Source organism: Siniperca chuatsi, linkage group LG17 (assembly GCF_020085105.1).
Source record: "Siniperca chuatsi isolate FFG_IHB_CAS linkage group LG17, ASM2008510v1, whole genome shotgun sequence".
NCBI lineage: Eukaryota > Metazoa > Chordata > Actinopteri > Centrarchiformes > Sinipercidae > Siniperca > Siniperca chuatsi.
In genome coordinates, this window is record NC_058058.1 from 7,944,000 (window position 1) to 7,971,465 (window position 27,466).

General features: G+C 40.8%; 1 protein-coding gene across 3 annotated transcripts in view; it reads left to right on the forward strand.

The window, feature by feature from the left end:
- The first annotated feature begins 5,625 nt into the window (after positions 1 to 5,625).
- nedd9 (neural precursor cell expressed, developmentally down-regulated 9) overlaps positions 5,626 to 27,466 on the forward strand; it is a 38,006-nt gene continuing 16,165 nt past the window's right edge. The window contains exons 1-2 of one of the 3 annotated variants that reach the window (XM_044172927.1): positions 5,626 to 5,687; positions 24,037 to 24,456. In XM_044172927.1, coding sequence (XP_044028862.1) covers positions 24,043 to 24,456 — 414 coding nt within the window. In that variant the 5' untranslated portion in view covers positions 5,626 to 5,687; positions 24,037 to 24,042. Of the gene's footprint in view, positions 5,688 to 7,719; positions 7,923 to 24,003; positions 24,457 to 27,466 lie in introns of those variants that run through there. The other 2 variants (XM_044172926.1, XM_044172925.1) reach the window with 2 other exon arrangements.

The following is a 27,466-nucleotide window of genomic DNA, read 5'->3' on the forward strand; positions in this document are numbered from 1 at the left end:
TTTGTTTCCATCTCATTTCTCCTGTTTTTTGGGTAGTAGTTGATTAATTTGTTATTTTGACCTGGGCTCTCCCTGCAGTTCAATTTAAAGCAGCTCTAATCAATATTTTATATTAACAATGAATCAGATGAATGCATGTAATGTGAAAGTTGTGACAAACCAACAGAGAATTATCACCTGACTCTGCAGTTTCCCTTCAGCTCGTTGTTTTGGTTTTACGGCCCGTAATTTTACTGTTTTGAGTTAAAAGGGGAGTGAATATTGGACTTAAATTTATCAATGTTTTGTTTGACATATTTCTCCGATGCCCCAATTAATAGCTTCTGTATTTGGTAATAAAAGATTCATCCACTAAAGAATCCAACTCCTCATATTCTTCATCTGGCTTTATGTAACACCTCTTTCTTCTAGACCAACCTGGGGTCATAACAATAACGATAAATTGATGATGAAAATTGTTAGTTGCAGCCCTTCATTAAATGACACACAAAAGACTTACACACATACACACAGAAACACCGTCATCGTCTCAAGCTCAGCTTAAAGTGTCTCATTTCACTTCCACAATGCTGCAGCTTTAAAGCACCCTGGGATTAGTGGCTTGATTAAAGCTGCGTGTGCTCACACATCCCTGCAACACACACCACATACAGTAAACACACATGCTTACGGGGCCACACACACACACGCACACTCTCCAATCAGACATGGAGGAGAGGGGGTCAATACGCTCAGTCTGTCACCTTGCCAACTGAAGGTCTTATCATGCTTCCAACCAGGCGGAGAAGCATCTTGCAGCAGAAATGTGAGTGTCAACACGTTATCAGGCATCAGCTTCCTCAAATCACAGCCCAGACTCTAAATCCTGGACCAGTCGTTCCCCGACCTTTTCTGTCTGATGAACCCCCACAGACCCTTACACTTCGACTCAAGTACCTTCATCAACACCAGCCATCATGTTTGTCGATTTGAAATGATTTTTAACACAGTTAATCATATGGAATTGTATTGTTACAACATTATTTTCATACAATTGAACATTCACTGTTTAGTTTTGGCCAATATTTGTAATGACCAGTCATCAAATGTCTCCAAAATCTAAAAGAAAGCAAATTTTCTCCCCTCAACATTCAGTGTTAAACTGACTCCCAAAACACACTGAATGGTCACTGAACTCCATGTTAATCAGCAACAGTGTTCATTTACAGACTGTGCAAACACCCTGTCTGACTGAAGATTTCGCCCTTGCTGTATTCAGACTTAGAACTGAAAAGTCTTCTCCTGCTGTGGATTGAGTGACATATATACAGGCTTTGCTGGTCAGTTGAGTGGATGATTGGGAGCAAGACCTGATTCTATACTGTGTCAATATCACACGTATGACCTTGGTGTACTCGCATTTAAAGTGCAAAATAAGTATTTTTCCCCGCTCCTGTTTCCACTAATAAAGCTCTGCTGTATGCAGGGATCTGTATGTCGTCTGAATTTTAAAACCGCTCTTGACACTGAAGCATTATCCTGCAGTAGCTGGTGACAGGATGATGAACAGTTGGCTCTGCAGCAGAATACAAGACCAATCCAGAGCCAAATTACTCACAGGGGAAGGTGTGCCCGGGCAATGTACAATGAATGAACAAGTGAGAGGGATTAAAAACAGAGTGAACATTGAACTCTGGATTTTAAAAGATGGCCTTGGCGTCCAGTTAAGAGTAATTCACGTTCACAGTGAGCGCATACGTGTGCAGCACAATCTAAGTCTAATACAGACTTTTATGGCCTTGTTTTTCAGCGACCGTGGATCACTTATATCACTGCCAAGTTGAAGGCCAAATAAAGCAAAGCCTTTAGCCGCGTACAAGGAGCTATTCAGGTCATTGAAATACTACTGTGACAATCAGACGTAAATGAAACCCTTCATGTTAGTGAGGTTGGTCAAACTGGAGCCTTGGAACGGTTGCTAAAGGCTACAGAGCTATAGTGCTGTGACTGTTTCCTCTGATCTGTGGTTGATTCAGCTAATGATGCAGAAGGGAATCAATCTACTGTAATGTTTGAGCAGTGTGACTGAGAACTTTAAGCTCAGCGAGAGTAGTTTTTAGACTGGGAAATGTGATGACTTGGAAAAGACTGATCCCAGTTTGGGATCATTGTGGACTTCACGGAGTTCACTCTGGAGGTGGAAATCACAAATCATTTAAATCAGATCATTTCACCCAATTCAGTACAAAAGCCTTTTAGTCACTGACTATGTACAATAGTCTGTTTGTTGATTTAAAGGAAAACATTTTGGGAAATAAGCTTATTCACTTTCTTTCTCAAAGTTAGTTAAGAAGATTGATATCAGTATCAAGTCAGTTCATTAAGTATGGAGCTGCAGCCAGGAAACGATTAGCCTAGCTTAGCATAAAGACAGGAAGCAAGGGGAAACAGCCAGCTAGCTAACTTTCCCTAAAAAAACAAACAGACAATGTTGTTTTCAAATTTGTGTGTGTGTGTTTATGGATTAAACAAAAAAAGAGTTTATTAGTAAGCTCAGACAAGCAACAGAACAATGCAACCACTCCATAAACTTTAAAACTAAACACTGAAAGGTACTTTTTCTATAAATCCTTATAGCTGTCTTGGTTTCAAAACAGTAACGTTATGTGTGTGTGCGCACGGCACTGCGCGCAGTAGTGTTAAATGTTAGCCTAAACATGTAAAATCAATCTAGATAATGTCATATCTGACTTGCAGTCCAAGACCAATGTTGTTGAATCATTGCAGCTAAATGTTAGCAACCTGAGTCAGCTGTGTATTTGCTGTCTTGAACACACCCCATTTCTCCTGCAAATAAATGACCTGAATCACTCACTCAGTGAGGGAGTGTATCCCTGCACGTTCGCTCGCTTTGAGGATTTTGTGTTATAGATCAATTTTCATGCCATCATGGCCGCACCTCTAGATCACCTCTTCTTCCAAAGAACAAGAAAATAAATACCTGAGGCAAGTCTGCAGTTTAAAAGCAGTGAGCAATAGTGTTTTGTCAGAAGTACTAAGAATTTACGAGAAAAGTAATCAGAGGGAGGATCCGACTACACGTTGTCTTTTCTTTTCTGTCTCAGGTAGATGGATGAGAATGTGTCCACTCCAAATGTGGATGTAATGAGAGCATTACCTTGAAACGTCACTAGTGGATGTGCTAATAAATTGCACTTAAGGGAGCTACAGTGTGCGGAGCCTTTTTCATGTTTCCACTCCAAATGTCGCCACGAATCCTTAAAGAGTCTGAATTTTGTTAAGGGTCAGTTCACCCAAATTAGAAAAAAACAACCTATTATTATTTCACTTACCTCTAGTGGTATCTCACCATGCAGATAGTTTGGTTTCAGATATCTTCCTCTGACATTTCTGCCTTTACACCAGTGAAGATGAATGAAATTTGGTTTGTGGTGCTCACAGCACTGAAAAACTTCCCAATTTATGTCCACTGCAGTGCTAATGCAGGAAGCAGTGTGTCATTAAGGCGTGGACCTCTGACTTTTTTTATAACCACAATCTTTTCCAAACCTTAACCAAATGTTCTACCTAAGTAACCATACCCCAGCCATAGTTAATTTAGTTGCTACTGTATGCACAGATAAGGTGGAAAGCAAGAATTTAAAAAAAAAGCTTGGCATTTGATGTAAAAAAAAAAAAAAGTCGGTTTTGCAGAATTATGTGTCAACGTTCGTGTCTGGCGTTAGGGCTTGGCAAAAACGGTGACATCTCTTTCCTTAATCAGTGTCCCTGTTACTCTGGATAATCCAAAGAACAAGCTGTCAACAGCTTTCTTCAATAAAAACGAAAACATGTTGAGGTCTGTGGGTTTTCGGAGTGATGAGACACTTTTTCTTCGGGAAAAGAGATGCTACTGCTGAATTGCTAAATGTAATTTTTCCATTCACCTCCTCGGGTGGCAGAAATCTGAGAGACGGATATCTGAAAACAAATAAAACCAAAACTATCTGCATGGCCTCTGAGGCATAACTTCTCAAAGTTTTGTGTACAAATAGCAGAAAAACATCATGACCCCAACTGTGTGTCGGACTCATATTTTCTCACTCTTCTGTCTTGTGTGTTTTGTGCATTCCTCTGTGCTGCTGCCCCGGCCACAAGGCTGCACAAGGTCACAGGGCACAAAGAACGAGACACTGAGGACGGGTGGGGGGCCTCGCCTGTCTGAGTGCAGGCTGTGGAGGAAGGCAGCAAGGAGGGTGGTGGAGGGGGGTGGTCCCATAAATCTGCCTGAGCTGGTTTGCGAGAGTTTGAGAGACAGTGTTTCACAGGCAGCAGTGAGGGGCCACCTCCACCTGGTCTGCACACAGGAGCTGTTGTCAGGCTTCTCCACCAACCACCAACCAACACCTCCTGTTTCTGTCCATCCACCGAAACAGCAGCGAGGATCCCTGCTTCAGGCAACAGAGCCCTTTGATCTCCACTTATGGAAGATGTATGGCTACTCTGCCCTCTGTTAAACCTGGGTCAGATCTGCAGGGGCACTTATGTAACCCAAAACATCACAGACACCTGATGGCACCTAAAAGGCAGGCGGCTCATTTTTCACTCGCACAATTACCGGCTATTTCCGCGCTGAAATGTGCTATAATAACACTGAAAGACCTCTGCATCTTTAAAGACTGGAGGCCCTTTCTGCTCATGTAATACAGTAGGTGTGAGACCACAAATATTGCGGCCATGGTGGCAGTTGTCATGACTACCGGGGCTCGCCGCTCGAGCCCACATGCCAATACAAATCTTCCCCCGGCCAGTGATTGTTTGACTTCTCCCCTGAGATTGAAAAGGAGGATTTTGGGGCTGTAACTCAAGCTTGCAAGAGGAGCTCTCTAAATCTTTAATTTCTCCCAATGAAGAGCTGATAAAGCACGTCAGGCTTGAGTTGAAACCAGCCAAAATGACACGCCACTAGAGACTGAAGACCGATGTACTCATTCAATCCAGCCAAATGTTGTGAGGAGAGGATAAACAACCTTTTCTGCCTCATTTCAGGCTGTTTTCTTCTGAAGCGTTGATATAAACAGATGGGAAAATTTGTTTTGTCATAGGAAACAGGTGCTCACATGCACATAATCACATGCCATACACAGAAAAAAATAGCCCCCCATACCCACTTGTGGTGCAGAGAATGGGCTCCAGCTGGGCATGGTGTATATTACACAAACGAGTGTTTTGAGTGCCCTTACAAGAGGCATTCATCTGAGGATATGAGTATTCACAGGGGACAATGACAGCAGATAGGGTCCCCTGTGATTGTGATAAATGAGCTGACACAAATTAGAGCACTCGGAAGCACATGAGAGGCAGGCTAATTACAGGAGATTTCTACCCCTTTAGAGAAAACAGCCTCAATAACAAATGCACGTTAGGCCTGTATGTGTGCTAAATGTTAGAGATGACAGAAACAACTTATTTTCCATTGGTGTTCTGTGTTCATGAGCTGCAGATCTTGAGTGCGACAACAACTACTTTGCAGAGACGAGCTGTGTGCACTGAGGAGGTGTTAGCAGGGTGGTGCAGACAGGCACAGGCTTTCCTGTCAGCTTGTCAGAGATCAGCTTGGGTGTTTCTTGTCACCTCCATTAGATGCTGAGCTGAGTGTACGAGGTTACATCTCTGCTATCATCTGCACTGTCTTCACTCAAGCCAGGGTGAGCGCTGAAAACAACCTGTAAATTAATGTCAAATAATCTGTACTATCTTTGAGAAACGCATGTTTTTGTTGTGTTGTTAAGTGTAGTTTCAGGAATTTATTTGGAACTGTATTTTGTATTGTACAGAGAGATTGAGATTTTTTTATTCATGATGTTCTTTCTGCTTTGTGAGTAACTTCTTCAAATTAACCAGTTCCACCAGTTCCAGGTAATACTTGTGCTCGTTGATAGAGTCAGCAAATTGTAAAGTTGGTTGTAAAATTGGTTTTCAGATTGTAGGAAACACCTCCAAGTTACGAAGTTTCAACTAGCTACGCAGTTTTGTGAACCAACTTTCAAAGAAGGATTTGTCAAGACCAGTGAATTACATCTCTGGATATCAGTAGTGTTGATTCATATTCAGTTTAGATTTCTCCTTATTCTGAAGAGCATTTCCGCAGGTGGAGCAGTGAAGTGCAGCAATGATAGTCTTTTAAAAGAAAATACGTTACATCTTTCCCTAATTTTTACACGTATCCCTTCATCTTGTATTCCAAACGTTGATATCACAAGAGAGAAATCACAAATACCAATTTTTTTGTGCAGCCTGTGTTTTCAATGTAAACTAAAGCTGTAGTTGTTGATGTTTAAGTACATGTTTGTGTCACCTGAGCTCTGCAGTGCAGCTTTGGAAAGACAAGTGTTCAGCACAGGCTGCAGCTCAGAGGAAAACTTATTTATTTATGTATTTATTTATTCATTGAAGAGCAGGGTGATGGTGTTCGGAGGCATGGGTAAAAAAGGATGTGTTACTGGGTGTTGTAATTTTCTTCTGAATCAACAGAGACATTTCCCTGCAGATGAAAATGCTACATAATCGCACTTCCTTCAGGGTTCATTCAGGGTTTCACTGCTTCTGAGGAAAACAACCAGCACTTTTTTATTTTTATCATATAGAGGCACAAGAAACTTCCTGATATGTAATCAGTGAAATCATGTTTTAAAAAAAATACTTTAGCTGAAGTATATTTGCTAAATCAGACATTATTCAATTCAATTCAATTGTATTTATATAGCGCCAATTCATAACAGAAGTTATCTCATTGCACTTTTCCGTATTGAATCTCCAGATAATGTATTTCTTATATCTGTCAATTTTTATGTCGTTAAAAAACTTAATATTTTGCTATTTTGGTTGTTTGTCCATTGTGAAGTTACTGTAAACTAAATACATCGCTATGGCGAAGCGACCGCTGTCTCTATTTTGATAGCCGTTCGAGTGGACAGACTGTTGAACCAAACTCCATTCTAAAAGCATGTGTTTTATGGTAGGGCCACATTTTTTCACAGTAAAAACTTTAGTCACACCATCACTAAGACTCTTTTCTGATTCGCTTTGATCTACAGGCACAATCGGCACACATGCCATTTACTCAGTAACATCATTAACTAACCTGTGATGATGTGTTTGCCACAGAGCTGGCCTACACGTATTGAATGGCCGGCGTCTCGCTGTTTACCATTTTCATCTTCTCTGTGGATGGCCTGAAGCCACAGATCTGTTCTTTTACTGTACTTCGCCCCATGGGGGGAAAAAAGAAATAATAAACTATACATTTTTTTATTTTTGTGTTTGACGTGCAAAATGCAAAGCAGCTTTAATTTAGGGGGCGTGGTCGTTCTGAAGACAGGAAAGTGACGTATGCCTGCACTCATATGGTACCAATATAATATTGCCAAAACTTAGAGCATGATTATCCCCCAAACAACAAGACAAAGGATCGACAAAATCCATTAATATTAACTTTTTTCATCAATTAATCAATATATATTTCGGGACATTATTGAACCACTGCTGAATAAATGTCTTTTTATGAGACTATGTCTGTTGTTCCGGATGCACATGATTTAATCTGCAGGCCTGATGATGACGTCAGTTTTCTAACAGAGCAGGGCGTGCGGTTCGAAGGGGGCGGGGTCAGATTGTTCCTTTCGACCAATCAGCGCCTTTTTATTTAAATGAGCTGGTCGACCGTCAATGTGGTGGAGAGCGATCTGGTGAAGCGGAGTAGAGAGAAGCGGTGCGGATTCCTGCGTGCGCGTTTCTCCCGTCTGTGAAGCGCTGGATGGCTGGTTAACCACACAGAAAAACACTCCAGTTACTCAGATGTGCAGCTCTTTGATGCGATAAAGCGGATCTATTTCTCACTTTTTCCTGGAGTCACAGAGAAGAGCTGCAAGATGAAATACAAAGTAAGTGAAGCGGTACAGATTGGATCGGTAGTTTCTGTCTGTTGTGTTCATAATGTGCGCTGGAAAAATTAATCTACAACTAAACTGGGCTCTTCAGAGGAGTCGACGAGGGTGCTATGATTGGGAAACTTTTTCACTTTTGGTTTCATGGCGGTAAATATAGGCTAACTTCTTTTAATGAGCGCATCCGGGTTTGTTTAAAGAAAAAACTGAACTGGTTAAAACTAGGAAAACTACACTTGCTGTCACTCTTGTCACACACAGTGTGTGTGTGTGTGTGTGTGTTATTTGAGGCTACTGTTGTTGGTATGTATCATCTCTATCTCCAGGATGCATTTATTGCCATCACAGGGGCGCAAATACGGTAAAAACGCACCCTCCGCCCCTTAAAAAAAGTAGAAATAGGAACAGAAATGTGTTGTCTCTCATGTGCTTTTGATCATTTGTGCTCATATTCTCCTACCAGTGTCAAAGACTGTTAAGCCACTGTAAAAACATTTCACTGAGAGTCCAAATTGCCATATAAAAAGTATAAAAAGCACATTCATTATTGCTTTATATCGTAACGTGTGTCCCCTTTAATGACTCCTTATTGCTGCTGGACTTTGTTTGGTTATCGTTTTATTTGGCTGAGATTAGCTGCGGGCAATATGGATAAAATCTATATACAGTTATGTATATTTTCTAGAAACGCAATTAAAAAACTTTCAAAATACACAGGACAGTTATTTTTTTAATATCTGTTACAGCACCACACTGTAGTGTATGGTAGTATATTTTCGATTGATCAATTAATTGTTTGGTGTTTTTAATGTCAGCAAGTAGCAACAATTGACAATCACAGGTTCCCTGAGCATCTTAAAATGTCAAAACTCAAAGATATTCAACTCTTACATCTCATGAGCCAAAGAAAAGCAGCAAATCCTCAAAACTGAGAAGCTGGCACTAGGACATGTTTGGCATTTTTGCTTGAAAAATGATTTAAACGATGAATCAGTTGTCAAAGTGATTTATTATTATTAATTGTCTTAGTGATTGATTTGATAATGTTTCAGCTCTACTGTGATAAATTACATTTTCTCGAAACTCAAAAACTGTTTTACCAATAAAATAACCAGAAGTCTGTTTTTTGGGGGGCCAATCCAGTGAGTTAAATGACATCATCACATTGATGCAGTAATCCTGTTGATACAACCAGAGCTGTTAAAGGGAAAGTGACCTCTGTATAACATAACAGAAAAATCTCCTGTTGACTCTAAGGTCGACAAATTTATCACATCATGTCCTCAAACTGTCCTTCTTGCTCTGGTCTTGATTTGATCTCTCAGATTACTCTTTACCTCAGCTCTGCAGCCAATCAGAGGCTCTGTTATGACTGTCACCGTGAGTCATGGAGGTTTATTTTGTGACTGACAGCTTGATGTCAGCTTCATCTGAGCTCCAGGAAGCTTTGGGTTGACTTTTGTGGAGAGTTGACATGTTTTGACCCCTGCTTTGTGAATGCACTGTTTGGGGAAACAGGGCATTTTGAAAGAGACTTGGGGCCTCACCTCTCTGCTTTATTCCATTTATCTTAAGCTACATACACTTAATTCTCGCCATATTAGGGAAACAAAAACTGTACTGTCATGCAAAGCTGGGCAAAGTGTTTGGATGATTCAGTGGTTTTCGAGGGCAGTGGCTTCACTTTTTCACTAGCTGTTTGCTGAAGTGTGAAGTTGCCAGAGTTTTGGCTCAGACTCTCAACTCAGTACAGTTCAAGCTGTAAGCTGTGCAATTTGGGTCTCTGTTCTTCAGCGTCTACTGGGCCTGGTGTCACTCTTTAGCAGGGTGTGGTTGTGATTGGAGGGCGTCCACGCTGTGTATCTGCGTCATGGTCTGACTCATTGTCCTGTCAAGTACACAGTTCATGGAGCGGAGAGAGCCGCAACAGTCCAGGGTGATGGTGATGGTTTTGGGCGCCAGGCCAGTGAGCGTAGCAAGGATTTCAGGGGGAGGAAACAACTTTGCAACCAGGTCTCCATGATCACTGTTTTCATCCTAAACAAGAAGATCTTAATAAATGTGATCAAAACCCGCATTTCCAAGCTGTTATATGTGTGTAGGAAGTAGATCTGTACCTTATGCAACCTCTCTGACGTAAAACTGCGTCTACACTTCTTGTTTGCCTCTACCACATTCAGGCAAGACAGGGAGAGTATAGAAATCATGCAGAGTGCTCTTTGCTTATGATAAACGTATCTGCATTATGCAACACCGCCAGAGTAAAAGTAGGGCGGCAGGGAGAGAGAAGAAAGGTGGGAAATCAGGCAGCCAAAGAGGCCTCGTCTTGATTAGACAACACGTGTTGCGTCACTACTCTGTTTATCAAGTTTCTTTGCAGGTCAGCCTCTCACGCATCCTTTAAATATTGTCAAAGTTTACCATGTCCCCTATCAGATCTCAGCATTTGCTCTTGATCTCAGCCGCAATGAATTATTCGCAGCTATATTAAGCGCTCCTTTCCTCGCTGAGTGATAACGTTAATGTTTCAACAGAAGCTTATCGAGGTCGCTCCCCCGTCCCCCCACCGCCCCCTCCTCCTCTCTGACATCAGAGATAGTTTCCAACAGTGTGTTCAGGTGTGAAGGGAAGGTTTGTCTTTCATAGGTCACCTAATGCGTGTAATCCCCTTGATGGGTTCGCACACAGACGGATCTCTTACAGCGCCCGTGAGGCCCAGGGGTTTCTGATGAGGAAGAGCATGACAGACAAAGAAGCTTAGCTTAGCATAAAGACTTGAAACAGGGGGAAACAGCTAGCCTGGCTCTATGAAAAGGTAATAAAATCCACCTACCAGCACCTCTAAAGCTAACGCGCTATATATTGTTTACTTCGTACAAAAATCGAAATGTTGTTTTACAGGGCAGCTACAGCCAGCAGCCAGGTAGTTTAACATAGCATAAAGATTAAAGAGTAAAGTGTTTAGTGTTTAACCCCCCGTAAAACCCCAAGTTGTTTTTACTTTTTGGTTTTTTACAGCTTAAACAAATGAGATATAACATATTAATTAGTGAGCTTTAGAGGTGCTGGTAGGCAGATTTTGTTACCTTTGGACAGAGCCAGGCTAGCTGTTTGCCCCTGTGTGTCTTTATGCTAAGCTAACTGTCTCCGGGCTCCAGCTTTATATTTACCGTACAGATATGAGAGTGATATCAGTCCTCTCATCTAACTCACCACCAGAAAGCAAATAAATGTATTTCCAAAAAATGTCAAACTGTTCCTTTAAAGGTTTATGACACAACTTTCTGGGGCAAAATAAGTTTTAAAAAAAGTCCTCTCGCCCAGAGACTTCCACAACCTTTTAACTCATTCCTTCGTAGCTGACGTAACTGTTGCAGAAATAGCTTCACAACCACAGTGAAGAGTGATTAGGTGAACCCACATTCTGGCCAATGTGTGTGTGTGTGTTTTCCTCAGTGTTTCTTTTTTATGGGTTAAGGTTCCAGGCACTGATCCAAAAAGCAAAGAGAGCTGGAGGAGAGCGGAGCAGACATTGTTCTGAGAGGGAGGAGGAGGAGGAGGAGGATCTGTGATGCTGAAAGGGCCTGCAGAAAATGAAAGAGGAAGTTGTGGGGGGACGACGACAGGGCAAACAGAGTTGGATGTATTGGGGGGGAGGGGGTCGAGGAGCACCCCGTGAGAATGAGAGCATTTCAGGCGATCGTGCATGGGAAGGTTGTTTGGAAGATGCACATGATTGTTTGAAGGGGCCCCTTTACATTAGTAATGAGTCTGAGCGTTGTGCAGGAGGTGGCGTTGTGTAGAAAGAGACATGTGTATTCTCCTGAAAGAAGAACAGAGCAAACGATCCTTTCCTCTGCTTGTTCGTAATTAACCTTTCGAGAAACCTCAGCAAGTTTTACGCACACGTTCAAGCAGTGAAATCGCTTTTCCATGTGGCTTTTTCCTACTTCCACAGGCTGTCTATCTTATTATGAGATTGAATTCAACACAGACCATTTATTACCCCACTGTCTGTTAAAACGTCGTGGTATTACTATTATCATGCTGTGACGTCGAGTTTTTTCAGCGTCTTCAGTACATTTCAGTGCAGATTTACTTGCCCTTGTGCCCCAAATTCGCTGCTGTGCAAGATTTTCAGTGAGCGTGAAGAGCTTCTCCCCCAGCGAGAATGAATAGCAGTCCTTCTACCCCCCAGTCCCCCCTCCCCGCTGCGTCCTCGCACCGTGAGCCAGCCATTAACATTTGAAAACGGTCAGCGGGGAGACAGACTACATTGTGTGCTCATTTCAGCCAGAGAGAGAGAGAGAGAGAGACTACCCAACATCAGCAACAATGCATATAATCATTTCCATGTTTGACCTTTGGCGGAAATAATTCTCGCCACCCCCTTCTTCTCCCTGAGGAATGCCAACTATTTTGCAGGGTCATCTCTCAAGATGTAGTGGGCCTCTGTCAGCTTGGTTCGACCCTGTGGAGAGTCGGTCCTAATGGCAGATAAGAGGAGACATGACAGCTGGGAACACCGGGGAAGAAAAGTGTTTAATACCACTGAACTGAATTAGTACACACAACCTGTCAGTGACTTTAGCTGAACATGTGATGTTAGCATGATTGTGCATCTCAGAAGAGCTGAAAAGATGAGTTGTTTCATAGTCTGCAGCTGTTTGATAATCAATTAATCATGTAAGTCATTTTTCAAGCAAAAATGCCAAACATCTCTGGTTCCAGCTTCTCAAATGTGAGAATTTGCTGTTTTTCTTTGTCATATATGACAATCAAACTGAATATCTTTGGATTTTTTATGTTGGTTGGATAAAACAAGCTATATGAAGACGCCATCTTATTATAATGTGCATTTTTCCCTGTTTTTTGACAAAATGATTTAATCTAGAATAAAACCAGCAGATTAATCAATAATGAAAATAATCGTTAGCTGCAGCCGTACATCCCAGAAGTGACTAAACTGATTCTTTAAATTGGTTTCAAGTGATTTCTAAACTTTATGAAGGACAAATCCTCCCTCACCTGCTTTTAAATTGTCACTTATCCATCATTATCCATTTCCTTGAGTTATTTTATGATGCAGAATGATAAAGTATACATTTTGGAATTCCCACTTTCTTACTTTAGCTATAGTTTGTGATTTCTAACATTTTCCTGAACCCCTTTTAGCAGCTCTCAGAGATCAGGCGTCAATTTGGTGCATTCACCTGTAGATTATGTGTTTGTTGAAGCTTCTGTTGGTAGAGAAATTGGAATCTGTTCCTTTCCTACAAAAGCTTTATCTGATTATTGAAAGTTGGTGCAAAATCGGCCAAAAATAAAAATGAGAAACCTTTTTTGAGGAGCGACACTAAATTTATTGTTGATCACTTGGGACATCCTCCTCATTAAAGTAGCAGGAAATGAATCAAAATGATGTTATATGCAGAGCTGAAACAATTGCTCAGTTGACTGAAACTAATTTGATAATTGATAAATTGTTTCAGGATTTTTTGTAAAGCAAGAATTGCAAATATTCGCTGGTTCAAGCTTCTCAAATGCCAGGATTTAGTGTTTTTTCTGTTTTCTATAAAAGTAAGTTGAATATATTTGGGATTTGGAAAGTTTGTCAGACAAAACAAGACATCACCTCGGGATCTGGGAGCTTTTGATAGCCTTTTCTTTTCCACAATTTTCTGGCATTTTATAGACAAAACAATAAATCAGATAATCAAACAAATACTCACCAAATGAATATATGATCACATGGTCAACCGCTGACCAGTTAGCCACATAAATAAAGAACATATAAAAGCAAAGTACATCATCAGTAGATGTTTTCAAAAGCACTAAAGTGTTAAAGATGGTGAATCTTTCCCTCTAATAAACAAAAGATTTCTCCTTTTATCTCACATGCCCTTCGAGTTTCAAAGGGGGAAGATGGCAGCCTCAGTCATTGGGCTTTCTGTGTCTGTGAGATCTTTTGCGTAGCGTGAAATCGGGAGGACACTGGAGTGAATCTCCATCTCATTTGGCTATTCCTATATGTAAAACCATTCAATGTGGCCCTGCAGAGATACCATGAAACATATTTCACATCTCGGCTAATGCCCCCTGGAGGGATTAGCTCTCGTCTCCGGGGGTTACCACGATGCACTCATGTACCCTCGTTTGGCATCAATGCCAAGCTTGGAAATAATCCACCTATCTACTCCGCCAAAACCAAGCGCTTCTTGGCTGGGGCCCCACGAATACCATCCATACTGTCGTGTTGTGATGCTGTTACTTTTTTGACCCCTGTGGGTGCAGTAAATTGTCTTTTCAGGTCAGAGGTCAGTGTCAGCAACCAAACAAAGCCCCTAGAGCTTGCAGAGATTCATAGCTTTGCTCAAAGTCACTTCAGCAGCACGGATGCCTGCCAACATGGGGCCTCAACGTGAAGGACAGTTTCTCTTCCTGCTGCTTTACACCATTCACGCAGCCCTGGAATGAGTTGGAAGAATAGGAGAGGCAACGTTGCACAATATGCTTCCCCAGCCGCCCTTTCAGTTCACAGAATTCGATATACTTTTGAGAGAATATCTCCAGTGTGGCTTTCACTTCTAATTATAGGTTGTACTTGGCGTTCAGGACCAGAGCGAGGGAGTCCAAGATGTGAAGTGATAAGACTAGGTCAGTCGTAGCCTGGATCTCTTTGAGTTCTACAGGAGGCAGGAAGTGCTGCAGGCTAAGGAGTGGGAGGGAAACAGAGGAGGGCGTCATGTCAAAATTCCTTGTAGTTTAGGTGACAGTAAAAAAATAAAACAACTATGATGAATGGACAGAGTGAGGAGAGGCTGGAGAACAGTCATTTAAAGCAAGAAGTTACTCAAATCACTTCCTGTGACTAAATCAAAAGGTGGCTGACAGTGTTACAGTTGTGTACTGCCCATGTCGTATTTCATCATCATTTTTACTGCTGTCATTGGCTGAGGTGGCAAAGTCCACAGTCAGATTGGTATAAATTAGGCAACTAATTATTATTTTCATTATAAATTAATCCGATTGATGAATCGTTTTGTTCATAAAATGCCAGAAAATTGTAAAGAATGACCCTCATAATATCCCAGTCACAAGATGACCTATTCATATTGTGTACAATCCTTAGAACAAAATGCCAGGGAGGGCTAAACTGCACAGTACTACACAGAAAAATATATTATTATATTCTAAGTTATTTTGACTAACTAGTGCTAGAGTAGTCACTGCATCACCGATCTTGTGGTGTGACCTTGCCTTTTAATGTAAAAATATTGATCATTACATCTTTAAATCTTATCTCAACACAAGCAGCCACACAAGAACTGTAAAATAAAGTGCTGAGGTTTGATACCCACCCTTCAAAGAGGACTAAAATGTACATATTTATTTTTGTTTTGTTTTCAGGGAGTTTTAGTCATGCAAATTCACTGACTAAACAAATATCTCAGCTCTCAAACGGAGCATCAGTGGTTTGTCGCAGCTTGCAGTGTGGTTAGACACAACATGGCACCATCACATCCTGTTGAAGACAGTTGCCACGCTGTTGCTGTTTAGATATTTTGGGGTGTGGAGATTTCCTAGTGAGTGCTGCAGCTCGTGAATCACAAATGAGAGAGGGAAGTCGGTGGGTGTCATATTTACACTGGGGATACAATAGTCTTTTATGCAACACCATGCAGAATGAGTAGAGCTTTTTGTATCAGTCTGTAGGAGTGTGGTGTCTTGATATCTGTGGTCCAATGAAAATCTTCAGAGAGATATAACTAAACAACAATTAGTCACAAAACAAAATGATGCTATTCAGTATGTTGGAAAAGAAACAAAACAACAAGCCTGGGATTTCTCTCTACTAATCAATGGCTGATGATCACAAGGCTGGAATACGCTATTGATTGTTCAACAGTTAGTTACAGCTCTTGTCATGCCACTGTAACTGTGTCATAAGTATTGATTTACAATCAATCAGTCATTGTGTGGCAGCAGTGCGTGTGCTGGATCACGTTTCCCTGTGTGCTTATCGGCTTAAAATTAAACCACCAAAGTTGTGACATGGACCTTTTTTTTTCCATGAGACTTTTTCAGAAATAGAGGAGGTGAAGTTTCAACGAGCCTGCTGTGTAATTATGTTAATACTCTGCCACTGGCTTGCAAAGAGGCTGTAATCAGAGGGTCAGCCTTCCTGAAAACTGTCCAAATGAAGAAATTACCATGTACTCAGTGCTCTGAACCGCTTACGATGAGCCCTCCCTACCCAGAACCCTTCACACGGCCCATTTATTTGAACTGGCTCTCACCCGCAGCAGGCTGCACTCTGAGGAATGGCTCGTAAAAAGTCATCAGGTCCTCATTACCGTCATTACTATAATTATTTTCTATATTTAACCATGTGAAATGAGGCCAAATGAGTGTGCTGGTTCGCCCCTTTCTGGAACCACCCCGGGACACGTGTTACAGTGGTACGGCCCTAATTTTCACACGACGAGGTACTGTGTTATGTTCTCACAGTCGGAGCGTACCACTTTTTTTGGGAGCAGGTTCTGTTTGTTTGGGTTGAAAACATCCTCGTCTCTTTGAAAGCAGGGCCACTCCCGTTGCCGTGGTGACGTGGGTTTCTGCTATGTGGTGCGGTTGTGTTTTTGGCCGCAGGAGAATTTGAGTATTTGTGAACTTGTTTAGCCAAAGCCACCTTCATTATTATTAGATTGATGTGTACCCCAGAGAGGCAGAGCCAAAACCACCCAGAGAGCTCTTGCTGAAAGCAAAGGTGGGGCCCTTTCAGCAAGCGGTAAAGTTACATAAGGGACATTTTATTTTTGGATTGGTCAGCACAGGCTCTCCACACAAATGAGAGGACGTTCTTACTGCTTGTGTTCAGGCAAGACGCTGGTGGAAAAAAATGCCTTGTTGACGTAGAGGTGTGTGAGTCTGAGCAGAGAGGGGCTCAGACCGTTGGCTCTTCAGGCTGTATATCGAGCTCCAGGTGCGAATCTGGACTGCTCAGCTTTGCACGATTCCTCACTTTCTAATGACGAAAACATACAAGGCCGTGAGAGCGTCTCTGGAGCCAGATGTTGCAGAGGGCAGTATGAGACCAGGATACCCTGAAATAAAATGTGTACTTTTAAATGTCTTCTGAACCTGTTTTTCGGTAATTAGGCGAACGTTTGTTAAGCTTCATCTTTAACATCTTTGGAGCTGAAACAATTACTCGATTAGTCCATTGACAGAAAAATAATTTTTGACAATTGATTAATCGTTTCAGTCATTTTTAAAGCAAAAATAGTGGAAAAAATGCCCCAAATTCTCTGTTCCCTGCCTCTCAAATGTGAGGATTTTTGCTGAAAATGAAAGAAACAAAGAGACAAATGAAGTAAAATCTGAATAAACTTTTAAAATATTTAACTTCAGCAATTTCCCAGAGCTGAAGGTTACGTCTTCAAATTGTTTTTTGTCTGACCAACAGTCAAAAATGCAAAAAGATATTCATGGCTAAAACTCAGCAGCAAATCCTACCATTTCTGAAACATTGTTTAGCTTGAAAAATGATTCAAATGATTTATCGATGATTAAAATAGGTGCCAATAACGAATAATCGATTAATGGACGAATTGTTGCGGCTGTAAATCACAACAAATGGTAGAAGTCAATAACAAACATTTAACTGGATCAGGTCACAAAGAACTAAGGTAAAATAAAACGTAGTAAAGTTAAATAAAATCTGAATAAACTCTCTGAAAAGTCTTTTTTTTTTTTTAAGAAGAAATTTAAAGGATACTGAATTAGACAGCCTTATTTCCTCAGACATATTGTTCAAGAGCTTGAACCCTGACAAAAAAACCTGTGTATGAAGCAATACCCACGCTCATATGGGCCTAAAAGGTCAGAAATATAAAGAGCAAAGCCATTAAAAGACCTTAAAGAGTCTTGAGATAAGATCTTGTTTTTACCATCTGTCTCCACCTCTGCCACCCTGTGTTATTTCATTAAGATTTGAGGTCAGGACCAGAAACTCTTCATATTTACATGGCAGTGCCTCGCTGACTTATAACAGATAACTTCCTGGAAGCTCGCACTCATCTGTGGGTGAAGCAGAAGGGGCCCTCCCTGCCTGCCTGACAAATGGCAAACACATGTGTTTATAGGAGGATCAATGACAAGTGGTGTAGTCACTGTGTTGTGACTAACCAATGTTTATGCCAGAGATGTGACGCCCGCTTTAATAGTCAGTTTCACCTGCTCCGATGACAGTGGTGCAGCGGACTGAAGCAAACAAAAACACGACAACAGAAGCTGAGTCTTCCCCCTCTGCATCACTTCAAAAGGATCTGCATGGAGCTGTTAGCCATTATAGCTAACAGCTTGTTTGTTCAATATGATTAGGGGTGATCTTTTGTGTTTCACATCAGTCATTGTGTTTGAAGTCTACTCTGGCTCATCTATGACTCGCTCTTTATTGGTGGAGGGGCTATTAAAGTAATCATTTATATTGTCTATGTTTACCTGCCCACCAGCTCTGCCCCAATAAAACTAAACCGCAGTGAGAACGAGGGTTAAGTGTGAGAAAATGTGTCCAACAGTTCCCTTTTGGGATCCTTGTGGTCTCCAGACTCTCCACCACAGATGATTCTGTATGTGTTCATGTTTATTTTTTCCACAAACTCAGACTGATGTCTGAAAAAGTTCAGATCCAGAGTAGTTTGCTCATGATTACAGTGGTTTCGTGGTCAGTGATTACAGCTTGAGCTTTTTATCAAGGTGTTAGTAATCCTAATCGACCTTTTAAGGTATAATGATTATAGCATTTAGCGCCTAATATTAACCCGTGTGTTTTGTTGACATTGGCTTTACTTCCTCATTGTTTCAAGTATCAAGTCAAGTATCTTTATTGTCATTGTAGAAAACAGCGAAGCATCACCCTAAGCCACGTAGTGCAAAATATAGTATAGAATAGAGAAATAGAAAGAGGTAGTTGCTAAGAATAAATAGATATTAAATAGATAGTCAGTACTTATTTACACATTAAAATAGAATGCGAAAACACAGTTATCAATAATAGTTCCTAGTGCAAAAGTAATAATCACATTTGCAAAAGCATCCAATTTTATGCTTCAAATATATTTTTCTTTCATCTGACCTTATTAAAACCAAATATGTAGAAAAGTATTGAAGTGGTAACTTTTAACGTGGCCACAAACTGGACTTGCACATGTGATGAAGGTGACAAAATACAAAAATGACCATAAAGCATTGTTATTACACCGAACTTCTAAACAGACTCAACGCGCTGCAACTTAAAAAACATGCAAATAGTGTAATTTTAGTTTGAGTGCAGCACATTTGTTGTCAAATGTCTGAAGATGTTTTCATCATTTGTGTTTTGTGTCTAAATGTTTTCTTAAGCTGCAGTGTGCTGAGCTTCCACAGCTAGCATACATTTGGGATTTGTGAGTGCTGCATTAAAACACCAATCACAGATATAGAACATGTGGTTTTACAGCTGCGGAAGTAATCCCAAACAGAAGTAATGTAATTTTTCTTCATTTCAAAATCATGTTTATAATCAATTCTCATAAAATTAGGAAAAGTCATAAAGTATCAACGTGATAAAACAATATTAAGTATTTATTTTTTTGAGCTGTTAAAGAAGGCCCAGGACCCAAAACAAAACAAGTCCTAAGATTAGTAACAAATCTGCACTGAGGCTTCATGGACGTGTGAATACTGTATGTTTGAGTGATTGTGTTGCTGAGCTGTTGACACCTGTGAGGTATTTAGCAGAAACTCAGTGTGGTTTAGAGGACAGATGCTAGGTCTCAGTTTCTCTTCCACCTTTTCCTCCACCAGCTTATATTGTATCTCTACAAAGCGTATAGCAGGACTGAAATTGCCAGGTCTGATCAAATGAAGGTGGCTTTCAGTACCTTTTTTTTATGTGTGTGTATAAGTGCACACCTCGGTTTGTCATTGGGTGGTTGGTGAAACTGGCATTCTTGATTTGGCAGCTGGTTACAGCGATCACTGTACTTAGCAGAGACAAAGGAACATGATACATGCTGTTCCTGTGTCTGAGATGATTTAATTTCTCCTCTGAGCATCAAACACAAAGCAGTTAACTACAGAAGGACACTGGGCCTCTTGCAAGAACCACTCGTACGAACAGATCTGTTCTTAAGTGGCACGTACGAAGGATTTTTGTTGCATTCACCACTTTTCTCGTACGTAGAATTTTCTCTTAGGTACGAACTTAATTTACAAGTGATCCAGACCTGTCGTACGAGTCATGAACAGATAATCAGTATAATTTGTCGTCTGAATATTTTGTTTACTGAGAGGTAAATGATGTTATGATCTTATTGGCATATTTCGGCACAGCAGCTTCTACATTTCGGTCGTTTTTTGGAAAATTCTCTCAATCCAACAGCTGCCTCAGAGTTTTTCTGCAGGTTTGCTGTCCAGTATCATCCTCTGTTGCACCCGGCAGTGTAACATCACCTACTGTAGGATATAATATTCTCTCATCTAATATCTCAGAGACTGTCTCGTCCCCTTGACGGCCTTTCTTATTAGTCATGGGCCGCTTTTTAGTGTTTAACTTCATGTCAGACCATTACTCTTTATTCTGTCATCGTACAGCACTGCTCTGAGCTTTAATATTAATATTTTCTATTGTTTCAGGTCCCCTAACATCACTACTGACACTGCTAAACCTGTTATCTTTTCGTTTGCAGGAGTTGAAGCTCCGTAGTGTGAAATAATTTTTTTTTGTTGTTGTTTTTGTTTTTTTACTCCTTGGTAACATTTTTGTGAATGAAACTTTCCCACAAATGCAGCAGAACAGGTCACCTTTATATGGGAATTTTATGGGCGTTGATTATGCCAATGATCAAATCTCACAAACACGCACACCTCCTCTTGAACAGGTGGCATTCATGAGGCTAAAACAAGCGATTTTACAACAAATTTGTGCAGTTAAGAGAGTTTGGTGAATCTGACGTGGAAGACTCGTACGAGCAAAAGTTTAAGAATACAAAAATGTTCTTGCATGAGGCTCAATGTCTCTTTAAACTTGTCCCTCATTTCTCAGAACAAATATATTCAAACTGTAATTGGAGCTGCAGTTGTAGTCACAGTAATCAGCATTTTGTTTCCTCATGGATGCCTCTGCCAGCCTTGATCAAATTATTGAAATGAGCAGACATCCAGGTCCGCTTCCCATTGGGCGACGTTGACCTCTGGGGATCACAATCGAACTTGTTGCAGCTAGCTGGTGGCAGGGGGTGATTGTGAGGTTGTAATTGTGCGACAGACGTTGCTGGCTAATGGCCCTGACAGTGTACTTAGTACAATAACCCGGCCCGCAGTAAGAGATAACAATGTTTCTAGCAGAGTTTCACATGGGAACTGACTGAATCAGGCCGGGTAGGAAAGAGGAAGGCCAAAGAAGGTTCAAGAAAGCCTCAAACCAGCAGCATTCACAAAGTGCGCTTCCTGATTCTCACACTGAGCTACTGAAGGGTGAGGTGTTAATAACATGTGCCCCAAAGAAAAGGTACTAGAAAGACAAGTGAAACTGACACTTGTCCTTTTAGAAGCTGTATTTGGAGGTTTAAACAGTTGAAGTCACTGTTTTTTTGTTTTCTCATAATCCTCACTCTGTAGAAATATTTCTTTTTGATCCAAATGTTCATGTAGCTTTTAGTCGATTTAGGAATCCAATTTTATCCTCCATTCGGCTCATTTCATCTGATGTCAGTGGATTTAATCCAGTTCACTATGCTGCAAGATTTAAAGTCAGCAGCGGTGTGTTTTCAATCCTGCTGTTCCTCCCCAGTGTCGTCTTCATCATAAGACTTTTTTTTGCCATTTAATTGCTGAAGTAGAGGCAATAACTGTGAACAAACAAGAGATGTATTATTTGTTTCAAAAATAAATGAAGTGGGGTTGGTCGCATGAAACACAGACGAGCTCGGAAAACTGAACACTCTCCTCTGCCTCAGTATCTAACGTTAAGTTGCCCTTGAGCAAGGCCCTTAATCCGTAATTGTATTTATGGAGCTTACATAGCTTAAAGTTCAGGACTGTTGTTGTGCCGGGCAGCTCTCAGGAGTTAAAGTTTGTTATTATGTGAAATATGAAGCAGCTGAAAAGGAGTATTCATGCTCAGTTAACTCCTTCCCTGGATGAATAAAGGCTAAAGGAAAAAGATTGACGCATTTACTGAGGCAATTAGTCTCAAATGCCTCTCTCAGACACAGAAGTGGCACACTCTGGGGCTTTTCCTATCTCCAAAATCTGTGGTTTTGTGTCATTATCCCTCAGCCCTCACTGGCCCCTTAGATAACTGTGCCCTGGAGCACGGCGCAAGCTGAGAAAATCCCATCAAGTTCATATTGGTTTGAAAGACATCTGGTGTGGAGCTGGGGGCTAATGCAATCCTGCATGGTAATTTGAGGTTCAGAAAGAAGTTCACCAGCATGTCATTCACCAAAGTCTCTTAAAACTGCCATAGAAGTATTGTAAATAATAGTAAACACTAGTGTTTTTTATTTTAGGAAATACGCTTCTTCGCTTTATTGTGGAGAGTCAGATGAGGACATCGATGCCACTCTCATGTCTGTACGATAAATAAGAAGCTGCAGCTGCTTAGCTTAGCAACAAGACTGGAAACAGGAGGAAACAGCTAGCCTGGCTCTGTCCTGGACCACTGATGAACACGTTATATCTCGTTTGTTTAATCCGTACAAAAACCCACCTTTAAAAACAACTAGTGGGGGTTATGTGCCGAACCATTTCTTGCCCGGCAGCAGCGACTTCCTGAAGTCTTGTCGTCACCCTGAGGTTGCCAGACAACCAGCAGAGACTCCAGGACCCCCTATAAAATTGTTTTTACACTTTTTTGTACTCTTTGTTTTTGTAGAGATTAAACAAACACGGCATAATGTGTTAATTAGTGAGCTTTAGAGGTGCTGGACAGAGTAAGGCTAGCTGTCTGTTTCCCCCGTTTCCACTCTGTGCTAAGCTAAGCTAACCAGCTGCTTCCTGTAGCTTCAGATTCAGATTGTATTTACTCTAGACCACACATCGTGGTACGGAGTGTAAACATAAAACAAAACAGCACTACAAAGGTAAACAACCAGAATAGATCTTTAGCACAAAGTAATTTAAAGAGAGGCAGAACATTACTCAAGAAAGCACCTAGTTTAGATGCTATCCTTGGTTTATCTGTCTGCAGTTATAAGTTTAAACATATAGACGGATGTTTTACAAAGTCTTTTGGCAGGTACTTCTTTCTATTCTCAACAATATTTGTATTTTTACATTCAAACAAAACATAATATTCAACCCCCAGGCAGTTTCCATTACATTGATTACAAAAGCTTTATTCCTTTCCAGGCCTTTGTATCTTCTTGTTATTATGAAAATTATAAATAGCCTAGGCATACCTCCTGTTTTCACAAAGTAGATTCTTTTCAAATTTAAAGGAACAGCATGTAGGATTTAGTGACATCTAGCGGTGAAAATGCAGATTGTAACCATTTGAACACCGCTCGCCTCAGCCCTCCCCTTCCAAGCGTGTAGGAGAAACTACGGTGGCATGTAGAAACATGGCGGTGCAACATGGTGACCTCTGTAGAAGGGGACCCGCTCCCTCTGTAGATAAACGGTTCATTCTAAGGTAATGAAAACCCAGCAATTCTTATTTTCAGGTGATTATACACTAATGAAAACATACTTCTAAATATTATATTTAATTTCTGCCAATAGCTCCTCCTAAATGTTACATACTGGACCTTAAAGTCCTCTTTAAATTCACAATATAAGTCACATGATGACATACTCTGGAGCTCATAGTGCCACTTCTGCAGGAACTGAGCTTTTCTCTACTCATACTTAAAGTAAAGAAATGAGAGTGGTATCGGTCTTCTCATCTAACTCTCAGCAAAAAAGCAAATAATCAGATTTCCAAAAATGTCAAACTATTCATTTTAGTTTTAATAGGATTTACTCAAACCTGACAGTATGTGACAGAAGGTAAAAGCTGTTGTTGCTACCTGTTAAACTGTTAAACCAAATATTTGTCTAAAGAATGTCTTTCTTTCTGCAGAACCTGATGGCCAAAGCGTTGTATGACAACATGCCGGAGTCCCCTGAGGAGCTGGCCTTCCGTAAAGGGGACATCCTGACGGTCATTGAGCAGAACACGGGAGGCCTTGAGGGCTGGTGGCTCTGCTCCCTGCACGGCCGCCAAGGCATCGCCCCTGGCAACCGTCTGAAGCTGCTGATTGGACCCATGTTCGAGGCCCAGTCGCCAGCAGCAGCAGCCGCCGCCGCCGCCGCCGCTGGCCAGTCCTCTCCTCAGAGCTCGGCCTATCAGCAGAAGGCTGGCTCGGGGGCTCAGGGGATCTACCAAGTGCCACCGTCCCTCCAGAGTCCACAGCAGAACATCTACCAGGTTCCTCCTGGACAAGACATCTACCAAGTCCCACCAAGGAGTACTCTAGCTGCTGATAACACTCCGAGCAAGGTGAGGCAGAAAGAAAGGAGACTTTAGTTTACATTTCCCTAGGGCTGCAACTAATGACTATTTTCATTATCAGTGAATCTGTCAATTAGTTTTTTGATTAATCATTTAATACAATCATACACCATGGAGAGCCAATAAGGCTGGACCAGCTGATTTCACTGATTAGCGTTCCTTCAAGTAGAGGGGAGGAACTCATCAGTGAAACCACCTGCCGAGGTGATTGGTTGGAAGAACACCTGTGGACTATTGGATCTCTATGGCAAATTATTCGTCAATAAAATGTAAAAAAAAAAAAAAAAAGAACTGAAAAATTCCCATTACATGTCGCCACAGCCCATTGTGACATCTTACAATTGCTTGTTTTGTCAGCCAAGCAACAGCCCAAGAACAAAAATATTCAATTTACAATGAAATAAAACAGAAAAAAAGCAGCAAATCCTCACACTTGAAAGGCTGGAACCAGAGCATGTTTGGCATTTTCACTTGATTTCTCCAAAGGGTTTTGGCTTTCATCCTTAATCTGATTAGATATTCAGACATTCTCTTGCATTGTGTTTTAAACATAGTCATAAAGTAGTGGGTTACAGACTTTAAAAAAACTCAGTATTCAATATTTATCTTAGGGGGATGAAAGCATAGATAAATAGAAAATGAGTGGGTTTAGAGAAAATGGAGACTGGTCTGTTCGCTGACCTCTAGAGACAGTTCTTTGGGATCAGAGCGGATTTAAAACATAACATAAACTCTGGTGGGTGTGGCCTTTGCTGGCGAGTGTGGGTATTAGATGTGATAGGACATGGCATTTACACCATGACCTGTTATCCTGCCAGTCTGCCACGACTCTCATCGGTGTGATTGCACACGCAGAAAGATTGTGGGTCTGCGATGTGAAATGTGGGCAGGGTGTGCCGGGCCTGGCGCTTACCACAGAGCAGGGTAGTGTTTTTGTGCAGTGCTCCCATTTGGCTTTTCTTGTACATTGGCACACTGTGTGTACTAGAGCCAGTCTAAGCCACAGAAGGGCAGTGAATATGGGAAAAACTTGTGGAAAAGCAAACAGCACAGAGCTGTTTTTTTGGATTTTGGTGGAGCCCAGCTGCCTGAAAGTAGTTTTTTCTGTATTTAAATGCTGTACACAGGGTCGCTGGCAAACCCATTACACCTGGCATGGTCCTTCACAGTATAGCTATATATATAATATAATATAATATAATATAATTCTCCAAGCGGTGTGTCCATTATATGTTATTTTATTGGTTGGATGGTATATCATTTAAAGCATGTATCTAAGGCTGTCCTAGAAATAACAGCCTGTTGTTGCACACAGAAACAACCAGATTCCTGGTGAGTCTCACATTTGTTCTGATACATATGCAGATGAATTGGACAAATAATATTCTTGTATGTTTATTCGGTTACAACACAGAGGAATAACAAGGATAAATGGGGCAAATAGAGAAGATTTCTAAGGGACATAGAGACATATAAAGACTTACCAGTAGAAATATAGAAAGCATCAGATGTCTGAAGAAATAAGTACAATTTAGAAATATAAAAATAGACAAAAGAAAATTAAAACATGAAACATTTAAAAAAGAGAATATTGATACATTGCTACATAGGAATATGTCAGTAGCTACTGCACAACAGCAGATCCAACATTTGTCAAAAAATGTACAATCCATAAAATTGTCTAAAAATCAAACTGCTCATTGTGTGCGAACCAGATTGGATATTGCTGATTTTAGCTGGTTTAAAGCGAAACTACATTACTTTTGACAGAATAATTAACAGGATTTCACTTTAACAAACAAACAGTTTAATTCATAAGCAATAAAACACGTCCTTAATCTGTGTGTAACGACCAGTCACTTATGGCAGGTAATGTTAGCTGATGTTAGCTAACATTGGCTACCATAAGGGACTGGATGTTGGCTATTATTAGCTACCAGCTAACATTAGCTACTGTAAGCAACTGGTTATTCCATTTTACTACGGCAGGTAAGGTTAGCTAACATAAGCTACCATAAGTAACTTGATGTTGCCTAATGTTAGCAAACATTAGCTAACTTCCAGCTAACATTAGCTACCATAAACAACAGGTCATTCCGTTATCTACCGTAAGCACCTGGATGTTACTTGCTAACATCAGCTAACATTAGCTACCATAAGTAACTAGGTAATTCCAGTCACGTATGGTAGCTGAAAAGCTCAAAATTAAACTAGATATTGCTTTATAACTGACATTACTGAGCTAGTTTGTTGACATGGACTCTTCTCAACTTTGTTACACTACATTTTATCATCTCCTTTTATCCAATAATTGTCATTTATGGCAACTGTAGCCATTTTTCAGCAAACAAGGGTGAAGCAGAGTGATCCTTCATTACAAATGGAAGTCAGTGGCAGGTGTGTGCTTAAACAGGAAGGAAGAATATTCCTGTTTATTCAACCGTTTAACTAGTTCTAGCACCTCAGACCAGCTCATCCCTCCAGGAGACGAATAGTAATTACATGCTGGATGAGCTTTTGATATCCTAAGGGTGTTTTTTTTGTAGTTTTTTTTTTTTTTTAAATAAATCAGCTCCAGCCATCATAGAAATGAGCTAAGGTGTGCATTTTAGTAGGTAAATAGGCAGCAGGCGCCGAAGGCTTAGAGGACTTTGTGTGATTCACTGTTTGATAAAGTCAGTCAGAGCTAGGGGGCTGAGAGGAAAGACCTGTCAATCAACCTGCAGCAGTCCTGTCAACCAACACCTCTCTTTTCCACTACCAGGCTTCAAGGCTTAACTGAGGAATGGTATTAAAAAAGGCTTTGGTGATAACATGGAAAATTAAATGTGCTTCTAATGAGAGTACGTTTTGTGCTGTAATCATGTTATTGGAGAGATTAAATTAAATCTTGGACTGTTAACTTTCCCTCCAATCTGTGGTTATCAAAGTGGTGCAATTTTCGGCGGTTGTTCCTGTCTATTAAATAGAAAGATTTTGACTGTGTGTTATACTTACG